Consider the following 24,371-nt stretch of genomic DNA (forward strand, 5'->3'; position numbering starts at 1 on the left):
ACTTTCCCTGCCGGGGGCAGGAACCCGTGTCCCCTGCATCGGCAGGTGGACTCTCAACCACTGCGCCACCAGGGAAGCCCCAGAATTCTTATATGTGACTCTAGATGAGCCAATGTGTACAAAGCCCTTCCAGGGCACTTGGCCCAGAGCAAGTTCTCTGTAGGGGGTATACCTGAGCAGTGCCCAGGGGATGGATGGACATGGAGCTCTGGACACTGCCCTTGTGCCTTCTGCCACCACGTGGGCTTTTTCCATTTCTCCAACACACCACCTCTCTCCCGCCTCGTGGAACACACACTGCACATTCCCTACCTGCCTACCCCCGTATCTTCCTGTTTCTTTGTATGCTTTGTGATATTTTATTGAAAACTGGACATCTGAACCTAATAAGGTGGGGTGGAATTAATTAAAGAAAGCTCAGCTAAAAAAGAAGTCTGGTCAGGCCTGTATGGGGACCTCTCAGGCCCTGCCACAGGCATCATTAATTTCTCCAAACAGGAAGAGATGTTCAACTACATCTCTGACATGAAGCTGCCTTCACTATCCAACAGGAACAGGAAAACTTCTCTCCATGCCAAGACAGCTCAGCCAATCAGGGACTGTAGCAATCCAGCCAATGAGAAGCCTCCATACTTGGGACTCCTAGTTTCCTCCAATGGACTTTTTGGTTATCACAGCCCCTCCCAACCCCTTCCTTTTCCCTATAAAAAGTAAGATCCCCTTCCTTGTTCCCTGAATCTGCCTGTGGTTCACCATAGTTCAAGTATCCCAAATTGTAATTCCTCTGGTTAGTCCCAAATAAACCCACTTTTGCTGGTAAAATAACTAGCTATTATATTATTAAAAATGCCAGTGCTAACTCTGGAAATCAGATACTCCTTCTTACCTAGGGTTTGCTGTTTTGGTTTTTGGTTTTGACTGTTGTAGGCTGTCTCTGTGCCCAGGACCAGCCTGAGGTATAAACTTAAGCTCCTCTTAGGTCTTTTCTGAGCCTTTCCCTGGGCATGCGTGGTCACTTTCTAATTTCCCCCATATTTGTGGTGGTTTTGGAATGTAGAGTTAATACCTGGCTCCCAAAAGGGGAAAAAGGGAAATACAAAGAGGGGAAAGGCCCTTTAAATCCCCTGGCAGTTACTTTAGGGGGTGGGGGCTTGCAGCAACGTGGGGAGGTGGGACAGCAGTGGCTGCCTGCCTCTTCCCCTCACCTCTGTGATCAGAAGTGGCAGTCAGCAGAGCACAGATCCCTGATATGTGGAAGACAGCTCATGAAGGGCACGGTCCAGAGGGAGAGCAGTCAGGTCATGAGGAGAGAGTGAGACAGTGGTGAGGTGGTGAGAGGACTGGAAGGGTGGCTGGGGACAGAGAGGGCCAGAACAGGGCTCCCGCGCCTCACCTTCATCAGGAGGGCCTTCTCCTTCTCAGCCACCTTTCTCCAGATCTTTGTGACCTGGTGGATCTCGGAGTTGAGAAAGCGGTTCTGGGTCCGGTATGCTTCCATGTCATCCTGGAGAAGAGAGCAAAGCATTTAATGAGCTGTACCAGAAACATCTCCCTGGTCCTCGCTCTCAGATGAGCTGCCAACACTTTCTTCCTTTAGAAATTTCCAATAATGGCAACAGAAAAGGAAGTCTGAAAGAAAATAAATAATAGTGATAGCCCCCTTCTCTAATCTTGATGCCAGCATGACATGGTGGAGAGAGCATTAAGCGTGGACTTCAAGTCCTGGCTCTGACTTCCTGGCTGGGAGGCCTCACTGAATCAGTCTGACCCTCTCCTTCCTCATCTGTAAAAGGAGCAAATACCAACTACCCCACTTGGCAGCTGCTGACTAAGTGAGGTAACGTGCACACTAAATACAAGGACCAAAACAGAGCAAACATTCAAGTAGTGTTTGTTTTTTAAGTAAAAATATTTTGTCATATATTGGTGATCATACTGAACAATTTTGGGTGAAAATTTTTTACTTAGTGTCACTTTGTAAATACTTTTCTACGTTGCTACAGAAGCTTCCCAATGATAATTTTTAATGTCTGATCACTATTCTATTAGGTGAATTTACCATAACTTAGATATAATCCTTCTCCTGTTGCGGGCTCTTAGTTCCCTGATTGAACCCATGCTCCCTGCAGTGGAAGCGTGGAGTCTTAACCACTGGACCACCATGGAAGTCCCTGGTTTGTTTCTATTATGAATAAAGCTGTAATGTTTATATCTGAGCCTAGAGTTTTCCTTTGGCAAGCTTTCCAGGGGAGGGAGTATGATCTTCCTTCTGGGGCATGCAAGGAGAAGCTGGCCATGCACTGGGGAGGGTCAAGCAGGAGCCTGAAAGGAGTAGCCACAGCTGCAGCCATGGCTCTCAATCTTTATTCTGATTGGATGGACACTGTGGGAACAGTGGACCACACATACTCACAGTGATACCTAGCAATTCCAGGGCATTTACTAACGGAAACTCAATCCCTTTCTCTCTCACTCAAGAAAATGTACTGGCCTGTAGATGGGTATGAGTGACTATTGCGGGTACGACTTCGGATAGGCCCTGATTTATCAGGAAATTAAGAATAGCACACCTCGCCCATGGCACTTCAATATCAGGGATGGGTCACTTGTATACAGCTCATAGGCCGTGCTGACCCTCTTCATTCTGGCCAAGATCCCTCCTAGCTCAGAAGCTCCAATTCACGTCCAGGGGCCCTCCAAGGCTTTGGATGTGTCGCACAGGGCACCCTGCTTGCAGCCCGGACAAGGAAGGCAGGTACAAGTGCCTCTCAGAGCAGTCGTGGGCCTGGGTGGGGTGGCATCTGGGCAGTGCCTTCTCGTTTGCTCATTGCTCTACCTTGAGTGTTCTTCTTGGCTCAGAACTGTAGGGAGGAAAAAGAGAGAGCTCCGAGAAGAGAAAAGCCACGTGACTGTCACCAGTGAGGCAAAGGAGGAAAACACAACTGGAGAAAGGGGACAGGGAAGAAGAGAGTTTGCCCTCCTGCTTTCACAGGGACCAGGGACCCGGGAATCGTCTTCGGGAAATGCCGTGTGGACTAGCCCTTTTGCTAGTGGGGAAGGCAGTGGATTGGACATGGGGACACCTGGGGTCAGGCTGTAACCCTGCTGCTTGTACTGTGCGACCCTGGACCAGTCCTTTCCCCTCTCCAGGACTCGGCCGACCGTGCCAGAAAACGAGGGGGCAGACTAGATATCTGAGTCTTTCCGGCTGTGATATTCAAGAAGTCAGTGATTCTGTCCTCACACGGACAGTTTCAACAACAAGGGGGCATTTCCTTCAAGTTGAGTGTCCTTAACCACAAGGGCAAGCAGGAAAATGTGAACACACTCTGTCCCAAAACTTAAAGACAGTGGAGTTTTGATGGGTCTTCTATTTTTTTCTAGATCAGAGACCTAAAGGCTAAAAAATAAGGGAGTCTAGTACATGCAACTCCTAGCAGAAAACACCTCCAAGGTGTCAGCTGCAGGACTGATAGCTTTCTAACAACCTCTGAGGAGCAGCCGTAAATGGAAGCATGGTTGATGTGAATTGTACCCAGAATCTCTTCATATCTGGGCTCACTGATAAATTAAAATCCTGAACATGCAAACTCAGGGGCACGCTCAGTCATTTAGGTGAGTCCATACTTCCGGGCAACTCTCTGAGACGGTCTGGAGGCACCCAGCGAGTCTATCTCTTTGACCCCCATGCTGCTCTACTGGGTCTTCAACAGTGGATTCCAGCAGGATGGGCACAGAAAGAAGACACTTGGCAGGGCAGAGCAGGGTAGGAAAGCAATCTCATGGAAGCAATTTTCACTGCTTTGTGAGGGACTCACAGCTTTCTAACAACCTAGCTTCATCTGCATTTGAAAGGTTTTGTTTTCATTTTGCACTCAAAAGAATCTCTGATTTTAGACGAAATAAGGGAAAAGGTTCAGAGACTGGTTATATGCTTTTTCATGCTGAAAGAAAGGGGAAGGGAATCTGGGTTTCACGTCATCTTCCTTTCCCCTTCTAACAACTCTGTTTGTAGGACTGGTTAGGCCATGTTATATAAAGGTGAGATAACTTGCCCAAGGTCATACAGCTAGCAAGAGGCAGTCTGCCTGACTTCAGAGCTTGGGGAGTGGCCACTATACCACACTGCCCACTGGTCTCTCAAAAGCTCCCGGATTTCTCTCTTTCTTCCTTTCCCGCTCTTACCCCGTCCGACAGCAGTTCTTTGATACAGCAGCACAGGATTTCCGTGGTAATCCGATGTATACTCTTGTGGCTGTGAGTGCGAGGGCTGGGGAAGGACTGACTGGGGCTGTGTGGCTGCCTGTAGGGACGGTGGGTACGAGCAGCACCTGTCCCCAGCTCCTGTCACCACCCTCCAGAGAGGAGGCTGCAGCCCGCGGCAGGTATCACACTTAAAATAAAGTTCCTGCCCCCTGTGTTGCAACTGGTCCCTGCGGGATGGGGTGGCCTTTCCCGGGTGAGAGCCACACCCTGGGCAAGGGTGAGGCCAGGATGATGTTGGTGGCTGGAAGGGCCACAGAGGCTGGAAGGCAGCAGAGCAGACAAGACTAGTCAGAGAGGTGAGCTGCAACCCAGTTCCAGTCCCCCCACTACCTCTGCACACGGTCCTGGGCAAGTTACTTCACCTTTCTCAGCCCTGGCATTCTCATCTGTAAAGTGGGGAGCACATAAGCGGCTACCTCACCAGGCTGGTGCGAGGACTAAATGAAGTGATGAAAGTAAAGCACTTAGCACAGTGCCTACCACACGGTAAACAATCTGTAAGTAGGAGTAGCGATTATTGTCATTATCAGGAACAAGTTACAGCCAGCCACAGGTCACTTCTCGTGTGCAGGACCGCTGGGGAGGGCCGCCGGGCACCTCAGGGGCTCCTGAGAGCATCAGCGTGGCGCTAAAGGAGGCTGAGCAGGCCGGGCCCCAGAGCGCTTAGGAGTTCTGACTCCATCTTGGGCTCTTTCATCTCTACTTTGATAATTTAGAGATACCTTCACTTTTCAGCCTAGGATATCATGAAAAGGTCAAATTGCATTGGGCCTTCTGGTTAAGAAAGTGAGGAAGCGGGTAGCAACATTTCTATCAATGTCTGTTGCAGATGTGAATACTCCAGTATTAAGGGTCATCCCAGCTCTGTCCAGAAAACCCTTGGGGTCAAGAGTAGTGCCTTCCCCCAAGGCCCCAGGGCCTGGAGGGAGGGGCCCCTACCTTCAGGTGCTCCATCTTTTCCTGTTGGCTCAGGAGGCCCCTGTCAGCTGCAACTGGGAGCGCAGGGGGCTGGTTGGGGGGATGCATGAAGTCCTGCGTGACCTTCTCAGAGAGTTTACAGATGACCTGCTGCTTAGCCTGGTTCTTGTCCATGAGCAGCTGCACGTGCTGCCGCAGCTCCTGCACCTGCTGCTCCCACAGGCTCGCCGTCTGCACCAGGCTCTCCCGCTCCTGTTCCAGGGCCTCCACCCGCCTGCCCAGCTCCACGATCTGCCGCACTTTGTGCCGCACCAGCTCCAGCCGGTCCTTGTCCTCGGCTGCTGCCAGGTACGCACTGGACACCCTCTTCTCCTGCTGGGCAGCCTCCAGCGCCTTGTGCAGGATCTTCACCAGCTCCTGCATGGGGAAAGGGAAGAGCTCGGTGAGCTCGGGGAAGGCCTGTTACGTGCCAGAGGTGAGGCAGAGGCTGTCATCAGTTCTCCTAACAGCCCTGAGAGGTGGTGGGCAACATCCCCTAGGGCATCACTGACCAGCACCCACATTCTCTTTTTCTACTCAGAAGAGTTTTAGTTGGACACATGGTTCCCCAGCAAAGGACTATATTTCCCAGCCAAGCGACTACTGTGCCCAAATGGGATATAAGAAATGCTGTGGGCAGCTTCTGGGTCATGCCTTCCAAACCACTGCGCACATGCTCCCCTGGCCCAGTTCCCTTTCCTCCTGGCTGGGAAATGGCAGGAACCGGAGCAGCCAGGCTGGGCTCACAAGCAGAAGTTGCATGTTGAGGATGGCACAGTCGCCCCACCAGCTCGGAGCTGCACACTTCACTCTGGATTCTTCAATGTCAGAGAGAAATAAACTTCCAATTTGTTTTAGGCCACAGTACTTTGAGGCTTCTGCCCATTCCCCAACTAATATATGTCTGTTTCAGAAATGAATAAACTGAGGCCCAGCAGAGTGGAATCATCCAGACACTGAGCATCCTGTGCTCGGTCAGTCATGAAAGCAGGGGTGGCAGCGGCATGGCACGTGGGCATGGCTCTTCCTTCTCACCCCTGAGGCAGACATCACTCATCAACCTCAGTACTCTTTCCCGCTAAAGCCTAGCTGAGGCCTCAGAATCCTTCTGAACATGGCATTCAAGCAGTCACTACCAATCGAGCTGAGGCGGCATTAGAGAGAAAACAAACTGGCAATCCTCACGCCTCGCCACACACCCAGGGCTTCATTCAGTCCGTCTGTGCCACGCCTCAGCCCATCCAACGATGCCTGCAAGGCTGGTGCAAAGAAGCGCCTGGGAGTTCAGAAGCAACGGTTTCGATTTATTCCTTGGCAGGGGCAGCCGATTCATGTGGAAATTCAAGGTTTGGCTCCCTGTGCCTTCAAGCTTCCAACCTCCCCAGCACTCAGGGACCTGTCCGACTCCAAAGCACGGATGTGAATTCATTCAGGACCAGGATCAGAGTATCAGAAGCCAGGCAGCCCAGCAGCCGGTCCCACGTGAACCACAGACCTGGCAGTTAGGGGCTTTAGCTCACACTGCTGTGCTCCATGCCAGTCTCATCTGGAAAAGCGTGGTTTCCTGGAGACACATTAACTGCATGCACGCCAAAGTATTTAAATAAATGATTAGCTGGATAGGCTAAGAACAATTCCATTTTGGAGAACTGCCCCAAATCATGACTTCATTTCAGAAGCTAACGACAAGACCAAATTAGCATACACCTTCTGAAACCTTGGTACTAGCGACTGTCCCTTCTCTGGTTCTCTCTCTTCTATCCATTCATCTAACCTTTATCAAGCACTCACTCAGTGCCAGCCCCTGGGACCCAGAGAGGGGCCAGTCACCGTTCCCACACTCAAGGACCACGAACGCTGGTGGGAGCAAAGGTGAACCACTGTCACGGAATGATTTACCGTGAGAGGGGGAAGCAAAGGTGTTTGTGGGGACTCAGGGCAGCAGGGCCTGGGGCGGGGGCGGGGGGAGGCCAGTACATTCTACCGAAAGGCGGAGCAGTTTAAACTGATCCTGAAGAATGAGGAGGGCCAGTGACGGTCAAGCAGCAGGTGGGAGACAAGGGCAGAAAGTGGGAGCTGAGGGTTGGGAGGGCTTTCCAGACGAGGCTGAGCCAACAGCTTGAGCAAAGCCTCAATGGAATGAAAGAACAGGTACGGAGCTGTGGGTCCTGGGTGTGGCAGGAAGGCGGGGAGGGGCGGGTGGCTGCAAACCGAACTGGCACGTCAGGGATTTAGAAGTCAGCTTCCCAGGGCAGTACTGACCGAGATCAACATTCCTGTGGCTGCAGGATAACTGAGAAGCCTAGACCATTTTCTGAGTCACCTGAGATTTGGAGATTACCTGGGGTAACTGCCTGGTGAAATAACCAGTACATGCCACTGCTCAGACTTGCCCTAGCCTCAGAATCAGGGGGGTATATCTGTCTGCCAACGTTGGGAGAGTCAACTCTGAAGCCCATTTCACTACATCAGCTGTCTCTCCCTTCCCACATCTGGCTCTCCAAATCCAAGACCAAGACACCAGCCCAGGAGGCTGTCCTCCCACCCCAGGACCCCTGAACCAGAATAAGACAGGAAGAAAGGAACCCGGGAGAGGGATGGAGCCAGAGCAGGAAGTGTAAAGTGAGGAGTGGGAATAGATCATGGATTCGGAAAACCTGGAAGCTGGATGGCCCTGGGAGACCACCTGGCCCGGTCACCCCGCTTGTCACGCGGGGAGACTGAAGCTCAAGAAAGGAGAAGAGAGGACTAAAGGGACCTGGTGGACCCCCATGAGTGGGAAAACTGCAGCTAGAACAGAAGGCTCCCAACTCCAACCCTAAGACCCTTCACTTCTTCATGATGTGTAGTTAACGGATTTTGCATCGAAATGCTTCTTTCAATTTCTTTAAAAATGGGAATAACCCATGTTCATAGCAGCATTATTCACAAGACCCAAGAGGTGGAAACAACCCAAGTGTCTGTCGACGGTGAATGGATAAACAAAATGCGGCATACAATGGAATATTATTCAGTCTTAAAAAGGAAAGAAATCCCATCACATGTTAAAACATGGATGAACATTGAGGACCTTATGCTAGATGAATTAAGCCAGTCACAAAAATGCACATATACATCAAACAGAAATTATGAAAGCAAAAAGGAAAGCTTGAATATTCCATTTTGAAGCTGCTTTTGTCCTTACAATGTGATGACGCCTCTCCAGGTCAGTCATTATCAAGCAACACTATCATTTGCAACAGTTCAAGAGTATTCCTTGTATGCAGCGCACAATTCCCTTCACCCCACCTCCTAGGATGGACATCTGGGTTGTTTCCAATTCCCACAATCATAAGCAATGCCTTAGGACCAAGTCTTGAAGTACAAGAGCTGATCAAGTGATACTTTTAATACTTCTTAATTGAATCATTGTTTGGTCGATCTTAGATTTTGACAACTGGTAATAAGTTGTCATTTTAGTAAACATTTTAAAAGCCAATAAATCATTTGTCTTATTAAAGTGTGGATACCTTCATTGCTCACTAGAATCAAGGTGGGTGGGTCCAACAGTGCTTGTGGAAAGAGCACTGGACTGGGAGTGCCCTGGACATGACGGCCTCTGACCCCTAAGGGGCTCGGTGCCAGCTGGGAACAGGTGAAGGAGCACTGGCTTCGGAGTTACAGAGGCCTCGGTTCCCATTCCAGATCCACTAATGCGCGTGGTTCAGAAAACTGAACCTCACCTTTCTCGTATGTAAAATGGAGATGACGGTCCTACTCCACCAAGAGTCACTGAAAGGGTGAGAGAGAAATTGTGACAAGTGTGCCTCCCCAAGCACAGGGGCCCTCTCACCCCACCTTCCCTCCAAGGCCTGTACCCCTCCCCGGGGCCTGTACCCTGAAGTCTCCGGCTGGGGTTCTAGGGAAGGGAGAGGCTGCACCTTGCTCTGATCAAGTTTCCTCAGTGAATTATACGCCTTCACCAAGTAATCCTGAGTGAGCTAAGCTGGCCCCTGGCAGGGCCCGAGGGGGGGGTTCACCATTCCTGGCAGCCAACATCCCCACAAACAACAGCCCTCCACCTGTCGGAGCAGACAGCCTTCAGGTTGGGTGCAATGCTGCCGACTCTGAAAGCCTGAGTCACCAGGCCAAGCTGCCATCTGGTGCCATCTCCCAGAGCCCAAATCTCTTGGGGGGCCAGCGCTGCAGGGGACTGGGATGGATAATGGCTTAATGGGTATTGGAATCACAGGGAGTGCATTCATTTTTTCGGAGGAGCAGTCGCGGTGCTTGTGTCTGATACTGGGCTACACTGCGAGAGCATGGAGGAGACGGCCAGGCTGTGAGGAGTCCTGGACCTGGGGAAGGAGACCAGTGCCCACGTCCTGGCTCTTCCAGCTGCGTGACCTTGGACAGGTCAGCCACCTTCTCTGAGCCCCTTGAACGTGGTGCAGTGAAGAGGGCAGAAGCTCTGGAGGCAGACAGACCAGAGTCTGAACCCTGACTCAGCGCCCAGGAGGTCATGGGCATGCAGAACCTCTCAGAACTTCAGTCTGTCAGGAAAAGGAGAGGATAACTGCTGTAAAGAGGAGAGACAGTGTGTGGAGGGCACCAGCCAGCACAGCACTGGGGCCACACATCATACCAGCAGTTACTTGTGCTCACAGCTTCTCCTCACCCACTGGATGGTGAGGTCCCCAAGGGCAGGGATCTGGCCCAGTGTTCCTCAGTGCCCTCCACAGCATCCAACAGAGTTTGAGATACAAATTCTTAAAAATCACTAAAGCTATTGGCAGTGTCTGCCTGGCTGGCTGAGCCAGGATGAGACCCCCAGTTCCCATGTCCTCTTGCAGCCTGAGGCAAAAAGGTGGCACCTTCCCAATGAAGAGACACAGGAGGGCATCTTGTAGACATGGGCCCAGGAAGTCCAGGGGACTGTTTCCCCAGCTGAGGTATTACACTTAAAAGGTCCCAATTCCTTCGGTGGCCCCTCCCAGGAACCTGCATGCAGATTTCCCTCCTCCAAACACTGTCTGTCTTCAGGTGTGGGGTCAGATCATGCACAGTCTCCCAGGAGAGATCCGAGAGACCTGCCCTTGGTGGCCTTCTGTCACCTAGCTCAAGTGACAGTATGTCCCTGACTGATCCAACAGCACAGCATTTCCAGCCACCTGCAGTTTGGCAGTTAAGGACCACAGGCTGGCTAATGCATCACATCTAGCTTGTCCAGGGGCTCCAGGCCCAGAGGGGTCCACTGGAGCCTGGGGCCTCTCTGGGGCCAGAGCTCACCTTCTGAGCCTTTAGCTCCTTGGTGAGCATCAGAACCTGCTGCTCCAAGGCCAGCACTTTCTCCTGGGCGGTTCGGTTCCGTGTGAGTCCTTCGGTGAAGAGCGGGAAGGTGTTGCTCTGGCGCTTGGCTTTCTGAATGAGATTGGCGGTCAGAGAGCACTTGGGTGTAGGCTTCTGAGAATCCACTGGATCTTTCCCTGCTCAAGAGGAGAAACACAGAGGTTGTGATCAGCGGCTTCAGCAGTTCTCAAACTTGGGGTTGCTGTAGAAGCACTTGGAAGGCTTGGTAAAATACAGATTGGGGGGACTTCCCTGGTGGCGCAGTGGTTAAGACTCTACCTGCCAATGCAGGGGACACGGGTTCGAACCCTGGTCCAGGAAGATCCCACATGCCACGGAGCAACTAAGCCCGTGTGCCACAACTACTGAGCCTGTGTGCCACAACTACCGAAGCCCACACACCTAGAGCCCACGCTCCGCAACAAGAGAAGCCACTGCAATGAGAAGCCCTCGCACCGCAATGAAGAGTAGCCCCTGTCCGCCGCAACTAGAGAAAGCCCGCGTGCAGCAATGAAGACCCAATGCGGCCAAAAATGAAATAAATAAATAAATACATAAATTTATTTTTAAAAATATTTTTAAAATATGAAGTTTGGGGACCCTACTCACAGAGCTTTCCATTCAATAGGCCTGGGGCGCAGCTTGAGAACTTGTATTTTTAAATGTTCCTAGGTGATGCTGATACAGCTTGTGCAGGGATCATACTCTGAGAACCACTGGACTATATAAATACTGTTTACAGTGCCGGGTCATCCAGACCATCCTCTACTCTCTGTTCCCTATTCTCTCTGTTCCTTACTCTCCAATCTCAACCTGCACGGGTTACCTCCTTACTACCCTGCTAGTGTTTGCCAGGTGGCCATCTCCTCAGGCACGGGCCCAGGCAGGATGTATTTTTTCTTATTTTGGGATCTCACCTCCAGGCTCTGGGTGATTTTCAAAGCACACAGATCTGTCCATTGATAAGAACACAAAATACCTGTACTCTGCATTCTTGCCCAGTGAGTACTGTAAACTCTCATTTGATTCTAATTACAAGCTAAATTAGGAGACATATCTCCCACAGCTGAATGTCTCAAGGCTGTATCCTTTTATTTCCAGTAGAGCCTGGGTCAGCAACCAATGGCCCACAGGCCAAATCGGGCGGCCTGCTTTTGTAAATAAAGTTTTATTGGAATACAGCCATGCCCACTTATTTGTGCATTGTCTGTACTGCTTTCACTCCACAAAGGCAGAGTTGAGTACTTGCAACAGAGACTGTATGGCCCACAATGCCTCAAATATTTACTATCTGGCCCTTTACAGAAAATGTTTGCTGACCGGTGCTAAATTTTCTCTCTTTTTTAAAAAAAATAAATTTATTTATTTATTTATTTTTGGCTGCGTTGGGTCTTCGTTGCTGCGCATGGGCTTCCTCTAGTTGTGGCGAGCGGTGACTACTCTTTGTTGTGGTGCACGGGCTTCTCATTGTGGTGGCTTCTCTTGTTGTGGAGCACAAGCTCTAGGCACGCAGGCTTCAGTAGTTGTGGCATGCGGGTTCAGTAGTTGTGGCTCGCGGGCTCTAGAGCGCAGGCTCAGTAGTTGTGGTGCACAGGCTTAGTTGCTCCACGGCATGTGGGATCTTCCCGGACCAGGGCTCGAACCCGTGTCCCCTGCATTGGTAGGCGGATTCTTAACCACTGCGCCACCAGGGAAGTCCCTAAATTTTATTCTTAAATCCAAGGTTAGAGAATCACTCACCCAGACCGCCTTTTCCTGCCCTACCCTCAGCCTGTGCTTTAGGGCTCTGCCATCAGCCTGCATCAAGGGACATGTAATGGCCTGATTATATGGTCAAGAGACTGAGAATTTTGATCACCGGGCACATACACATTATGTCCGTTATGAGGCCCCAACATAAATTCTTCTCAGCTCTCAGGGCCAGCTTTGCTTCTTTCAAGAAAATATGTGGGGCTTCCCTGGTGGCGCAGTGGTTGGGAGTCCGCCTGCCGATTCAGGGGACATGGCTTCGTGCCCCGGTCCGGGAAGATCCCACATGCAGCGGAGCGGCTGGGCCCGTGAGCCATGGCCGCTGGGCCTGTGCGTCTGGAGCCTGTGCTCCTCAACCGGAGAGGCCACAACAGTGAGAGGCACGCATACCACAAAAAAAAAAAAAAAAAAAAGAAAAAAAGAAAATATGTGTTTATAGTCTTATGGACACTGGAAATAACCTAACCACTTGCATTTCCCTCTTTGCCTTGGCTGCTGAGAAGCTCAGAGCCACATTTGCTGCCCACCTTTGGTACACTGCAGGATTTTTTCTTGAGCCTATCTAAATTTCCTAACTCAAATTACTCATTTATCTTCCCCCTGATATACATTGTAGTAACTCATACCCAGTTCTTTTGGGACTATGATGTTAAAAATAAGGATGTGGTATGAGATCCCAGGGGAGGGGACAGGCAGGGCTTGCAGGACAAGCTGAATGACTTAGCAACTTTCTTCTGGGGACCAGGCCAAGGGCCAACCAAATAGTCTTGAGCAGATAAAAACTACTCTAGTAGGTGACAGGAACCAGAAACTCCTTGGCCTGGTTGAGTACAAGAACAGAACGGTCTTGTTCCAGGCTTAAAAGAAATCTGGTCGAGCCAGGTACGAAGCAGCCTGCAGAGCTCAGAGGAATGCAATGTTTCTTTCTCTTTCCTGCCACGGGATCTAAGAGAGCAGGGAGGCTCCCTGGAGCCCTGCAGGCTACTGTCCACCAACCCTGAGAGCAGGCAGGGTAGGATCACTGTGCCCATCTTATAGTTGGCAAAAACGGAGGCCTAAGACAGTGGTTTTCAATCAGCGCCCTAGGATTTCGTGGGATTGCCTCAAGGGCTGGCTGGGAAGGGAAGAGGGTGGGGCAGGAGGGGCTGAGGGGGAGCCTGGACTCCCAACCCTGCCTCAACTCTGCTTTTATTTGCTTTGTGTATCAGATTTTGTTTATGGGGACAAGGTTTCATGGCAACAAAGAGGTAGTTTGCAAAGTCACTGACTCAGAAAAGAGGCGTCAGGCAGGGATATGGGGCCAGACTGTTTGGTCTGAATCCTATTCTGTTACTCACTGTGCAGCTGTGAGAGAGTCACTCCTCACATCCGTTCCCAGTTCCCTCAGTTATTAAATGAGAACAGTATTTACCGCTCAGGTTGTTGTAAAGACTAAACAGGTTAATGCACGTAAAGCGCTTCGTGCATGTGGATGAATCTTGAAAAGATTCTGCTGAGTAAAAGACACCAGTCACAGAGGACTACATATTGTAGATTCCATTTATATGCAATGTCCAGAACAGGCAAATCTATAGAGGCAGAAAGTAGATTAGTGGTTGCCTAGAGCTGGAGGGAGGGGGAGACTGGGACTGATGGCTGAGGGGTACGGGGTTTCTTCTGGGGGTAATAAAAATGTTTTAAATTTGATTATGGTGATGGTTACACAACTCTGTGAAGATACTGAAAGCCACTGAATTATATGTTTCAAGGGAGTGAATTGTATGGTATGTGAATGATATCAGAATGAAACTGTTACCAAAAAAAAAAAAAAGGCTTAGAGTAGCTCTGGCACAAAGTACCTGCTACATGTAAGTGCTAGTTCTATTATTATTATTGATTAGATACAGTACTGATCATCTCTTGGGCTATTCATCGTGATCTGTGGGGCCTCATCAGCCACTGCTCCAAAGTGGTGCTTTTTCTAGAGTAATTTCTACACAGCCCAGGGGTCCTCTCTACCATAAGACCCCTCAGTGCTGCCTTAGCCAGTTTTCTCCCAAATGTTTCTACATAGTTAAAACATGTTTTAAGGGCATTTATGCTAATTTCAAAGATGCCAAACCCCCCTGATGGTATGGGTCCTAATATTTTGTAAAAGAAATAAAGTGCCATGTCACAGAGGGGATGAATACCTTGAGGTCATTTGTTCTGCTTCTTCAGGTAGATCTGATTTTAATCATCCCAGAAAGGCATTTTTATATCCTTTCCTTATAAATTTTTTAAAAAAAAAGGAAGAAAGAAAAAGTAACATATTTTCCCTTATTACTTCAAGAATCATTGCTTGGTGTTTCAGTTTGGGAAGATGAAAAGCTTTCTGGAAATGGATGGTAGTGATGGTTACACAAGAATGTGAATGTACCTAATGCCACTGAATTATACACTTAAAATTGGTTAAAGTGGTAAATTTTGTTATGTATTTTTACAACAAGTTAAAAAAAAAGAAAAGGAAAGAAAGAAAGAAAGGAGGGAGGGAGGGAGGGAGGGAGGAAGGAAAGAAAGAAAGAGAGAAAGAAAGAGAGAAAGAAAGAATGAATCATTACTACCAGACCCATGGAAGCCCAGGAGGAGTGACCTGGAGAGTTCCATCTTTGACACACAAAAGCACGGATGTTTGTTTGTGGGGAGGAGAGAGGGCACCCACTTAGTCTCTGTAGGCAGCTCAGACCCAGGCAGAGGCTCACCTGGGGCGCTGAGGTCAGGAGGCGAGGGCTGCTCCTCCCTCTGAGGCTCCTCGCTCAGTGGAGAATCTTCTCCTGGGGGTCTGTGGCCTGTTCCTTGGGTCTGCTTGTTGACCCGGATGTTGTACATTGTGTTTCTGAAAGGAAAATAGAGGATCACGGGGCTGACAGCCCTGCTATCTTGCCCACTACCCTTCCCGTTGCCACTGCTGGCGCTCAGGCCGCATCTCCACCCCAGTCATGACTTGATCAGTCTGCCTGACTGCAGGCACCCTGCAGGAGGCAACCCATCTGAGCCTCTCCCATCACCCTTACCCTTCTCCTTTCCATTTTTCATCATGCGTATCACCTTCGATACGCAGTATTCCTTGTAAACAATACAAGCTTGACTCCTTTGCCTCCAACCCCACTGCTGGAATATAAGCTCCATGAGGGCAGGGGCATTTGTCTGCTTTATTCACTGAAATGGATTTGTCAAACTAACTTTCCTGAAACCTTCACCTGGTCTTATAGCTTAAAAATCACCAGTGGCTCCCTACTTCTGCTGAGAAAAGTTCCAAACACCTCTTGGCCCCTTGCTCCCCTTGCTTTCTTTCCCTGCTCAGACCTGTTCTCTCTGTAGCCTTCACTGATCACCTCACAGCCTCCAAGGAGCTTATTGCACGTCATGCATGGGTCACTCTTTGACCAAGTAGTTGTCTAGACTGAGTAGTGGTGTCTTTTCTTCAAGAACTGGGCACTAACCTACCTGCATTCCTACTGGCACCTGGCACTGGGTCACATATGCCCAGAGTACAGACTCAATAGTTGTTGGTTTTGCAGGAAGGAACTAAGTAGCACCAAAGGCTGGCCTGGCACCACAGACCACAGAGAAGTTCATGAGTTGGATGAAAAGGCAGTTCATTTGAGTTTATTTTCCTTTTGCAAAGGTATAAAAGTAGACATATTCCAAAACTAATAACAAGGAAGAAAAAATGACTAAAGAGTTCACTAGGTCAGTGTTTTTCAAACTGCAGGATGTGAGCCATTGGTAGACTGTAAAATCAGTTCAGTATCACGACCAGCATTTAAAAAAAATGGAATGGAAAATATCAGAATGCGCCCCACTTAGAAAGGATTAAAATTTTGTGAATTACTTATATGTGTATTGAGCCATATAATAAGATGTTATTTCTTACTGGTCAACAGTTTGAAAAACACTGCAGGAGGAGGTCAATTACCTAAAGGGCAGCAATAGCGTGGCCAGAAAACAAAAGGATGAAAAAGTCTGTAGATTTGTGATGGAGTCCTGGCTTTGCTCTATCATCCCTCCATGCGATGTATACGTCTAGCAATATGGTGGACAAAATACTCTGAAAAACCCTTGTTCCACAAACACTTAGATGCTAGATAAATGCAAAATATATTTCAAAAATATTCAGCTGAATTCTCAGAAAAGGAAGGGAAAATCCCTAGGGACTAAACACAAAAAAGGAGTTGAAACTCAAGTGGGAAGTAAAGAGGAAGATGCATATATAGATTAAATTACTTTTCAGCAAATATTTACCCCTTCCCCTCCACCTCCACAGGAGCAGAGTACGTCCCCCTCCTCCTTTTGATTTTGGGCCCAGCCATGTGACTTGCTTTGGCCAAAGGGATGTTGGCAGATATAATGTAAATATAGGCTTAAAATGTGCTTGCATGTAGGGCTTGCCCTCTTGAAGAACATGCCTCATAGCTGCTGGTCCATGGAACGTGAGAGATATGTGGAGGAAACCTAGATCTTCCCAACGGCTTGGAGCCAAGACCAGGTGAACCTAGCCTGTATCACGTGAACCCAGATGTGCAGGAAATGAATGTTTATTATTATATGACACTGAATTTTGAAGTGTTTGTTTGCAGCATTATTATTGTGAAAGTTGGCTTGGACATGAGTTTGTCCAGGGATCAACTGCTTTTTTAAAATTGAGACATAATTAACATGTAACATTATATTAGTTTCAAGTATACAACATATTGATTTAATAAATATACTTATTGTAAAAGGATCACCACAGTAAGTCTAGCTAACACCTATCACCACACATAGTTACATTTATTTTTTTCTTGTGATCAGAAATAAACTGTTGATACCAGAAACCTAGAGCCTTGGTTGCAAAGGAGGAAAGAAAACAAGGTTTTGGACCCATGCAAAGTATGAAGTTAAAACTGAAATTCTTACATAAAGCTGAGATTCATGAAGGTCCATGCCCTCTGTGAAGTTAGAAAAAGAAGTCTGCTGGCAAAATTAATATAAGGAGAGTCTAGGTGAAGGCTCTGGGTGTTCAAAACATTACCTTTGTGTGGTTTTGGTTATCAGGATAATATCGGCCTTATAGAATGAATTGGGAAATGCTCTTTCCTCTTTTTTTTTGCAGGGGTGGTAGTACAGTTTGTGAAGAATTGGGATTAATTCTTTAATGTTTGGTAGACTTCACCAGTGAAGTTATCTGGTCCTAGGTTTTTGTGTGTGTGCATGTGTGTGTGTAGGTGGGGTGGGGTGTAATTTTCTGATAACTAATTCAATCTCTTTACTTGCTACAGGTCTATTTAGATTTTCTATTTCTTCTTGAGTCAGTTTCAGTAATTTGTCTTTCTAGGAATTTGCCCATTTCATCTAAGTTATCAAATTTATTAGAGTAGAATTGTTCATGGTATTCCCTTATAAACCTTTTTATTTCTGTAAGGTTGGTAGTAATGTCCCTTCTCTTGTTCCTGACTTTAGTCATTTGAGTCTGCTTTCTTTTCCTGGTCTTTCTAGATAAATGTTTGTCAACTTTGTTAATCTTTTCAAAGAACTATCATTTGATCTTAAGCTTGTTTTTAAAACAAAATGCAGTTTTTTGGTATAGTTGGGTCCCGAATAGGAAAAGAGAGAGATTGTACTCCACTGGAGAGTACAGATGACTGATGGAAGGTAAAATTAATCAATTAAATTTAGAACAGAGAAGAAATGAGAACTCAGCACTCCTAACACCTGACCTTGAATAAGGAGCCCTGACTCCTTGGGCTAGTCATTTCCTCTTCTTAGTTCTTACTTTACCCATCTAAAAATAAAAGGATGGTGGTCGTATTAATATTAATGATGACCATGAGAGGCACTATTTACTGAGTATCACTCTGTGCTGGGTCTTGTGCTGAGCCCTATTACATGGATCTCACACACCATAGGCCACATTATTTGGCAAGGACCCTGGAGCACATCCCTAGGACCCGGGGCATTGGCTGGGTGGGGTGACCATCATTGCTGCCCATACTTCCCCTTGTCCAGGGGCTGCAGCCTCCCCAATATGTCCAGGGCCTCACAAGCAGTCACCCCTGGGGTGTGGGAAGGCATAGAAACCCCAACTTCAGGGCAGCAAAGATCACTCTAAGCCCTAGCACACGTCTCCTCTGAGGATGGGCAGCTCACTAACTACTGTCACAGCCCAGGTGGCCATTACCCAGCCAAACTACTGTGCTTGGAAGAGGCATCTCCATTTCATAAATATATTGACTTTGCTTGGAGCAGTTCATGGATCATTTTCTGTGTAGGTTTAGCTCTAGGTCTGAAAGGCCTGGTAAGCATGGGAGTAGTGGTCATAAGGACTTGTTCTGGAAGGATAGATAACCTTGGGCAGGACATTTATCCTCTCTGAGCCTGGATTTTCCCATCTGCAGTGGGATGAGGAACATATCCACAACAAACAATGACTGGGTCCTTGCATGGGCCAGGTCTAAGATAAACCCTAGGAATTCAACTCATCTAATCTTCACCCACATGCATTTAACTCTTTTACTCCTCACAACAGCCCAATGAAGTAAGCACTATTATAACCTCCACTGCACAGTGAGAACTTTGATTTGGAAAGGATAGGTAACCAAAGCCACAGAACGAGTAAATGGTGGGGCTGAGCAATAGACTTGGATGTCTAATCCATGGTCTGAGAACTTAACCATTAGATACCACTTCACAGGTTTGTCCAGACATCTTGTTGAGAGTGTAAAGCACCTAGCACAGTGTCCTTCCTCGAGTATGACCTGGGGTCATGGCAGACCCAAGAGCAAGCACCAAGACCCGCCAGGGAAAGGGGGTGCAGGAGACAAGGGCAACCCTGGTCTTTCCGGGGCTGTCATCAGCCAGGGCACTTGCAAAACCATCTCACATTTTCTGTGGGTTATGACACGTAACTGACTGATCCTCGGAAACTTCCTTCCTTTCTTGGTCTCTGCAGGTTCTTGGTTCTGCTTCTGTTGTTGGGTGGCCATCATTAGGCACGAACCTGGCTTAATCTTGGTGAGACCGCCCTGGACACACACTGGCTGGGTGGCTGGGCTTCTCAGGTCCCCTGTCCCCACAGCAGGCTCCCCATGTACCCAGTCCCCTCCAGATCCTCCCAAGGGAAGATCCCCTGCAGGGCGCCGTCCTTGTCCTCTGACCCTGGGGGGCTCAACCAGGTCCCATACCCCCCAAGTCTCTCTCTCCAGCACAGATCTCTCTCCTGAGTTCTAGGCCTTTCCATCCAAATGTCGGTGGGGTAGTTCCATCTCTAGCCAGTAGACCCTGAACGACACTCATCATATTTTCCCTAAAACCTGCTTCTCTCCTAAGAACGGCATCACTCCCTGCTAGCTACCCAAGCAAATTCAAACACCGAAGCTGACAGAGAGAAATGCTACGCTTGAGTCACACGAGGCAGGGTCTCTAATCTAAGTTCAGGGAACAATCTATTCTGCTTTCTAAGAGGTCCCAGTTTGTCTGAAGTCCACACAGAAAATAAACACCCAAACAGGATCAGTGTTAGGTACAGTCTGAATTCCCAAAAGCTTCCATCCCTTCAATTAGAGCAACAATAATAGAAGCAGAATAATATTTAAGTGCTCACTGATCCCCAAGCACAGTTCTAAAGCAGTTTACATGTATTAACCCATTTAGAACCCCCCTGCCCCACCCCAAACACACACACACTAATCTTGTAAGGCAAATACTGTTGCATTTACATGTACTTGAATAATTTAAGTGAAGCACAGAGAAGTCAAACAACTTGCCAAGGGCAGAACAGCCCATGACTGGTGGAGCCAGGATACAAATGCAGGCAGTTTGGCCCCAAAGCTCAGGCCATAGTGCTATCTTCTTATGAACTATTTAAAACAAAGCCTGCCAGTGGGAAATATAAATTGTATATATCACACATTATTAGATGAAAAAGAAGCTAAGATGTAATCGATGTACAGTAAATTACACATGTGAAAAGTGAATAATTTGGTGCATTTGACATATGTAGACATTTGTGAAGCCACCACTCCATTACATTGAATATGATCTCAATTATGCATATATGTATATAGAAAATGTGAGGAAAGTGATGCTAAGAACGTTTGTCTGGGTGAAAGGACTATGGGTAATTTTAAATTTATACCTTTCTAGATGTTTCTAACTTCCTACAAAGAATGTGTACTACTTTAAAAATCAGAACAGGGGACACAGTTTTTGGGGCCATGAGCCTGTTGTGTCCCCGTTTGCCTGGCAAAGGAATAAAACTCTTCTTTTCTACTTCACCCAAAACTCTGTCTCCAAGATTTGATTTGGCACCAGTGCACAGAGGCTGAGTTTTCAGCATCATTACCCTAACGCATTGACTCTTCAATAATATAATTAATATGATAATAGTTCAAATAACAAGCACAACAGACAAAACCCCAGTCACAGCTATGCTTCCTGAAGGCTTGCTGGGGCTGCTACATAAGCCTTATCTATGAGGCAGGAACTAACAGGAGAGAAAATGGAATCTCTGAAGGCAGGGTCACTTGCCTGAGGTCACAGAGGGTGGAAGGACCAGGTCTGCACCTGGGCGCCAAAAACTTTTGGTGATGAGTAATCTGGATTCCCTTCTGACCACAACCCTCCCTGCCAGTCTGAGTAGCTTCCTTGTCTGCCCTCTCCGGGGCTCACTTGCTGACAGGCCTTTGCATGGGCTGTGCCCTCTATCTGGAACACTCCTTCTGCCTTTTTTGCCTGGTTTTTTAGCCACTCAGGTTTTGGTGTCAGCTCAGGAGTCACCTCTTCTAGGAAGCCCTCCCTGCCTGAACCTGAGACTGAAACTGAAGCTTGCAGTTACATGCTTGTAACATACTTTCTCATAGCTCTCACTGCCAATTACAATCATATTGTCATCTAGGTCTGGCTCCCTGACCTCTTAACCCTGGCCAGCTCTAAATCTTAGTTCTTCTCTCTAGTCTACTCATGCCATCATGGATCTCCCTCACATGCACGGCTAAAATTCCATCTCTAGGCAATTCCCTGGCGGTCCAGTGGTTAGGACTCCAAGCTTTCACTGCCAAGGGCATGGGTTCAATCCCTGGTGGGGAACTAGGATTCCCCCAAGGTGTGCAGTGCAGCCAAAAAAAAAAAAAAAAATCAGAACAAATGTAGTATTTTAAAGTAATGATGTAATGAATTGAAAATAAAGCCCTAACCCCCAACCCAAGTCCACCTCCCTGCAGGGGAGTCACACCAGATCATTGTAAGCTCCAAAGAAGGTGCTGCCTACAGCTTGGCAGGCCCCTCAGCTCCACAGCACTTACTGTATTTCAGTTCCCAGGTGCTTGAGGGAGATATTCTGAAGGGCCAAGGGCATAGCAGGGACCGGCTGCAAGGCAGCTGCCATGCCCACAAGCCCAGTGGGCGTTTTCACGGGACACAGGAACTCCTCTAGCTCCGCCTCCTCTTGCTCTGGGGAACAGAGAAAAGGAAAATCATCCATGCTGGGGCTGGGGTCGGGTCACTGCACTTAGAAAGACTAGACAGGGTGGAGACTGGAGAGGTGGGGCAGCCGTCTCCGTCTCCAGACAGCTAATCCAGGGCCTGACAGCTTGCTCAGGGCTCCAGGAATGTCTTTCTGGGGAAGGTTTCGCAGGGGCCCCGGGTCCAGGAGGGTGAAGGCTTGCTGCAGGACGAGAAGGGCTTCAGAGGAGAAGCCTACACCACGGCTTCCTGTGTCTCCCTGCAGCGTCCTCAGGAGACTGGTGCCTGGTCACTGTGGCAACCATGCCCACAGCAGGGGCTGGCCCAGAAGAGGCCCGCTGAGTGTGCTGAACCAAAGCCATTCTTCTGATAACCTGGTTCTTCTGATTTCCAGACACTCAGGAATTCTGTCTTCGGGAGGGTTTCTTGTTGCTTCTGGACTGAGGCGGATCCGGCAACTGTGTCAACTCAGGCTGCAGTTTCCCGCAGAGCCAGGGCTGTTGGCTCTCCCGCAGATGGGAGTGGAGGGTGAGTAGAAGTGCAGAAGCAAAAGCAAACAGACCCTTCCCCAAAGAAAGTCCTTACAAGCATAAAACACCCAGAAGGTTCTCTGGGAAAATTACAGATGAGTATCATAAACCATAAAAAGGAGCATTTACTATGACAGTAACAGCGTGCAGGTACACATATAATAACCATACTATTAGGACAGTTCTCAAACACTTAACACTCACTACGTACCCGGCATTTTGCTCAGGGCTTTACATTCCTTTCCTCATTAATGATAAAATTCAATGTATTCGCTCACACATTCACTCAACAAATATCCAATGTGCCTGGCAGGGTACCAGATACTTGGGACACAGGTGACAAAGACATGGCCCCCACCCTTGAGGGCTAGGGGGCAGAGACTGACAAGGATGCTGTGATTAGAACACAATGTAACCATCTGCAAAAAGTGTTGAGGGCTCACAGAGAGTCCAGCAGGCAAAGTCCCAGAAGGCTTCCAAGAGGAGGCTGGCAAAAGGAGGAGGTGGCAGTGGAGCTTGGCCATAGAGAGTAAGCAGGAATTCGCCAGGCAGAGAAGAGGGGGCAGGGACACCTCTGGTGCTGCTGAAGTGCACAGCACGAGGCGGGCACTGGGGGAGCAGGCAGAGGTGAGACGAGGAAGGATGAGGCCTGAGTCTGGTGCTAAAAAGCTGGGACTGGGCCTGGGACATGGAGGGCGGCCACGGAAGCGGGGTGGGGCTCAGGCGCTCATTTGAGAAAGCTCGCTCGGGCTGCAGTGAAGAGGTTGGGTCTGAGGTGGTCTGAGGTGGCAGGCTGGGACATGGGGACACTGGAGAGGAGACTGCTGTGGTTTTCTAGCTAAGAGTTGAGGCCTGACCCAAGGCAATAGCAGTGAGGGCCTAGATCTGACGTGTAGGCCAGAGGGTAGACATGGCCAGCCCAGATGACTGGACTGGCTACCTGAGATCCAGGAAGGGGCAACTAGGTAAATGAAGCCCATTTACTGAGGGAAGGAAAAGTGGGGAGAAGGGTAAGGGCAGATGAGCTCAGTCTGTAAAGCATCCGCGTACCAGGGTCTAGGAGGTGTCCGGCCACAAGTCCTGCCCTCGCCCATTGGGCTTCCCTGTCAACTGAGGGTGAGGCATGTTAGACACACTGCAGCTCAGTGGGTGGTCTGTCTCAACTGTAAAACCTGCTGGTCACAGTGCTGGCTGCAGCAGGGGGATAGGAGGGTATGAGCTCCCGGACTCCTCCATGCTGAGATGTTTTGGGATTTGGGATCACGTGGGCCACCTGGCGGGGGTGAAGCTTCTGCCCGCGGCAACACTGGGGATAAGATCACGGATCTACTCAACTCACAGCACAAAAGTATTTATGTAAGAAGCAACAACAATAACTGCATTTTCTCATTAACCTTCCTCACAGCAACTCTGTGAAAGTTTCATTTCTTGAGATCTTCCTGTAATTGTCATCATCATAATAGTAACTGATATCTACTGAGCTCTGACAATGTGCAGGCATTGTTCCAACCCTTTAAGGTGTAAGGATTAATTTAATCCTCATAATAACCCTAAGGAGTAGGTATCTTTTTTTTTTGCGGTACGCGGGCCTCTCACCGCTGTGGCCTCTCCCGTTGCGGAGCACAGGCTCCGGACGCGCAGGCTCAGCGGACAAAGCGGACATGGCTCACGGGCCCAGCCGCTCCGCGGCACGTGGGATCCTCCCGGACTGGGGCACGAACCCGTGTCCCCTGCATCGGCAGGCAGACCCTCAACCACTGCACCACCAGGGAAGCCCAGGAGTAGGTATTCTTTATTAACCTCATTTTACAGGGAAAGAAACTGAAGCTCAGAAAGGTTAAGCAACTTGCCTAAGACTGCACAGGGTTAGGATCTGAGCCCAGCCTGGCCTCAGAGCCCATATTCTTGCCCTTGATCCTATACTGTTGCCCTAGCTCATCCTGAGTCACATCGCTGGCTCTCTGCTTCTTTAGCAGAGGGGTCCTCCCACTCACTCCCAAAAGGAGGGTAAAGGCTTGGTCACCAAGAGCCCTGGGTGTGTGGGCAGGAGGCAAGCCCGTTGGGTACCTAGCTCGAGGCGCA

The 24,371-nt window shown here is 48.8% G+C and overlaps 1 protein-coding gene across 2 annotated transcripts; it reads right to left on the reverse strand.

Moving 5' to 3' along the window:
- Positions 1-728: 728 nt before the first annotated feature.
- LOC102974612 (TBC1 domain family member 2A) lies at positions 729-24,365 on the reverse strand. Of its 2 annotated transcripts, none has more exons than XM_028487253.2 (6): positions 24,357-24,365; positions 21,600-21,747; positions 15,021-15,154; positions 10,492-10,688; positions 5,206-5,601; positions 729-1,504 (listed from the first exon to the last, which is right to left on the reverse strand). In XM_028487253.2, exons 2-6 carry the CDS (start codon positions 21,680-21,682, stop codon positions 1,295-1,297), a joined length of 1,020 nt encoding a protein of 339 aa, XP_028343054.1. In that variant the 5' UTR covers positions 21,683-21,747; positions 24,357-24,365; the 3' UTR covers positions 729-1,294. The 2 variants fall into 2 exon arrangements, 1 of the variants encoding a protein (XP_028343054.1); XR_003678978.2 differs by lacking the exons at positions 15,021-15,154; positions 21,600-21,747; positions 24,357-24,365 and adding exons at positions 2,571-2,861; positions 4,186-4,525; positions 12,421-12,541 and having other exon boundaries at positions 1,416-1,504.
- Positions 24,366-24,371: the final 6 nt, after the last annotated feature.

This window comes from Physeter macrocephalus, unplaced genomic scaffold (genome assembly GCF_002837175.3).
Source record: "Physeter macrocephalus isolate SW-GA unplaced genomic scaffold, ASM283717v5 random_1413, whole genome shotgun sequence".
NCBI lineage: Eukaryota > Metazoa > Chordata > Mammalia > Artiodactyla > Physeteridae > Physeter > Physeter macrocephalus.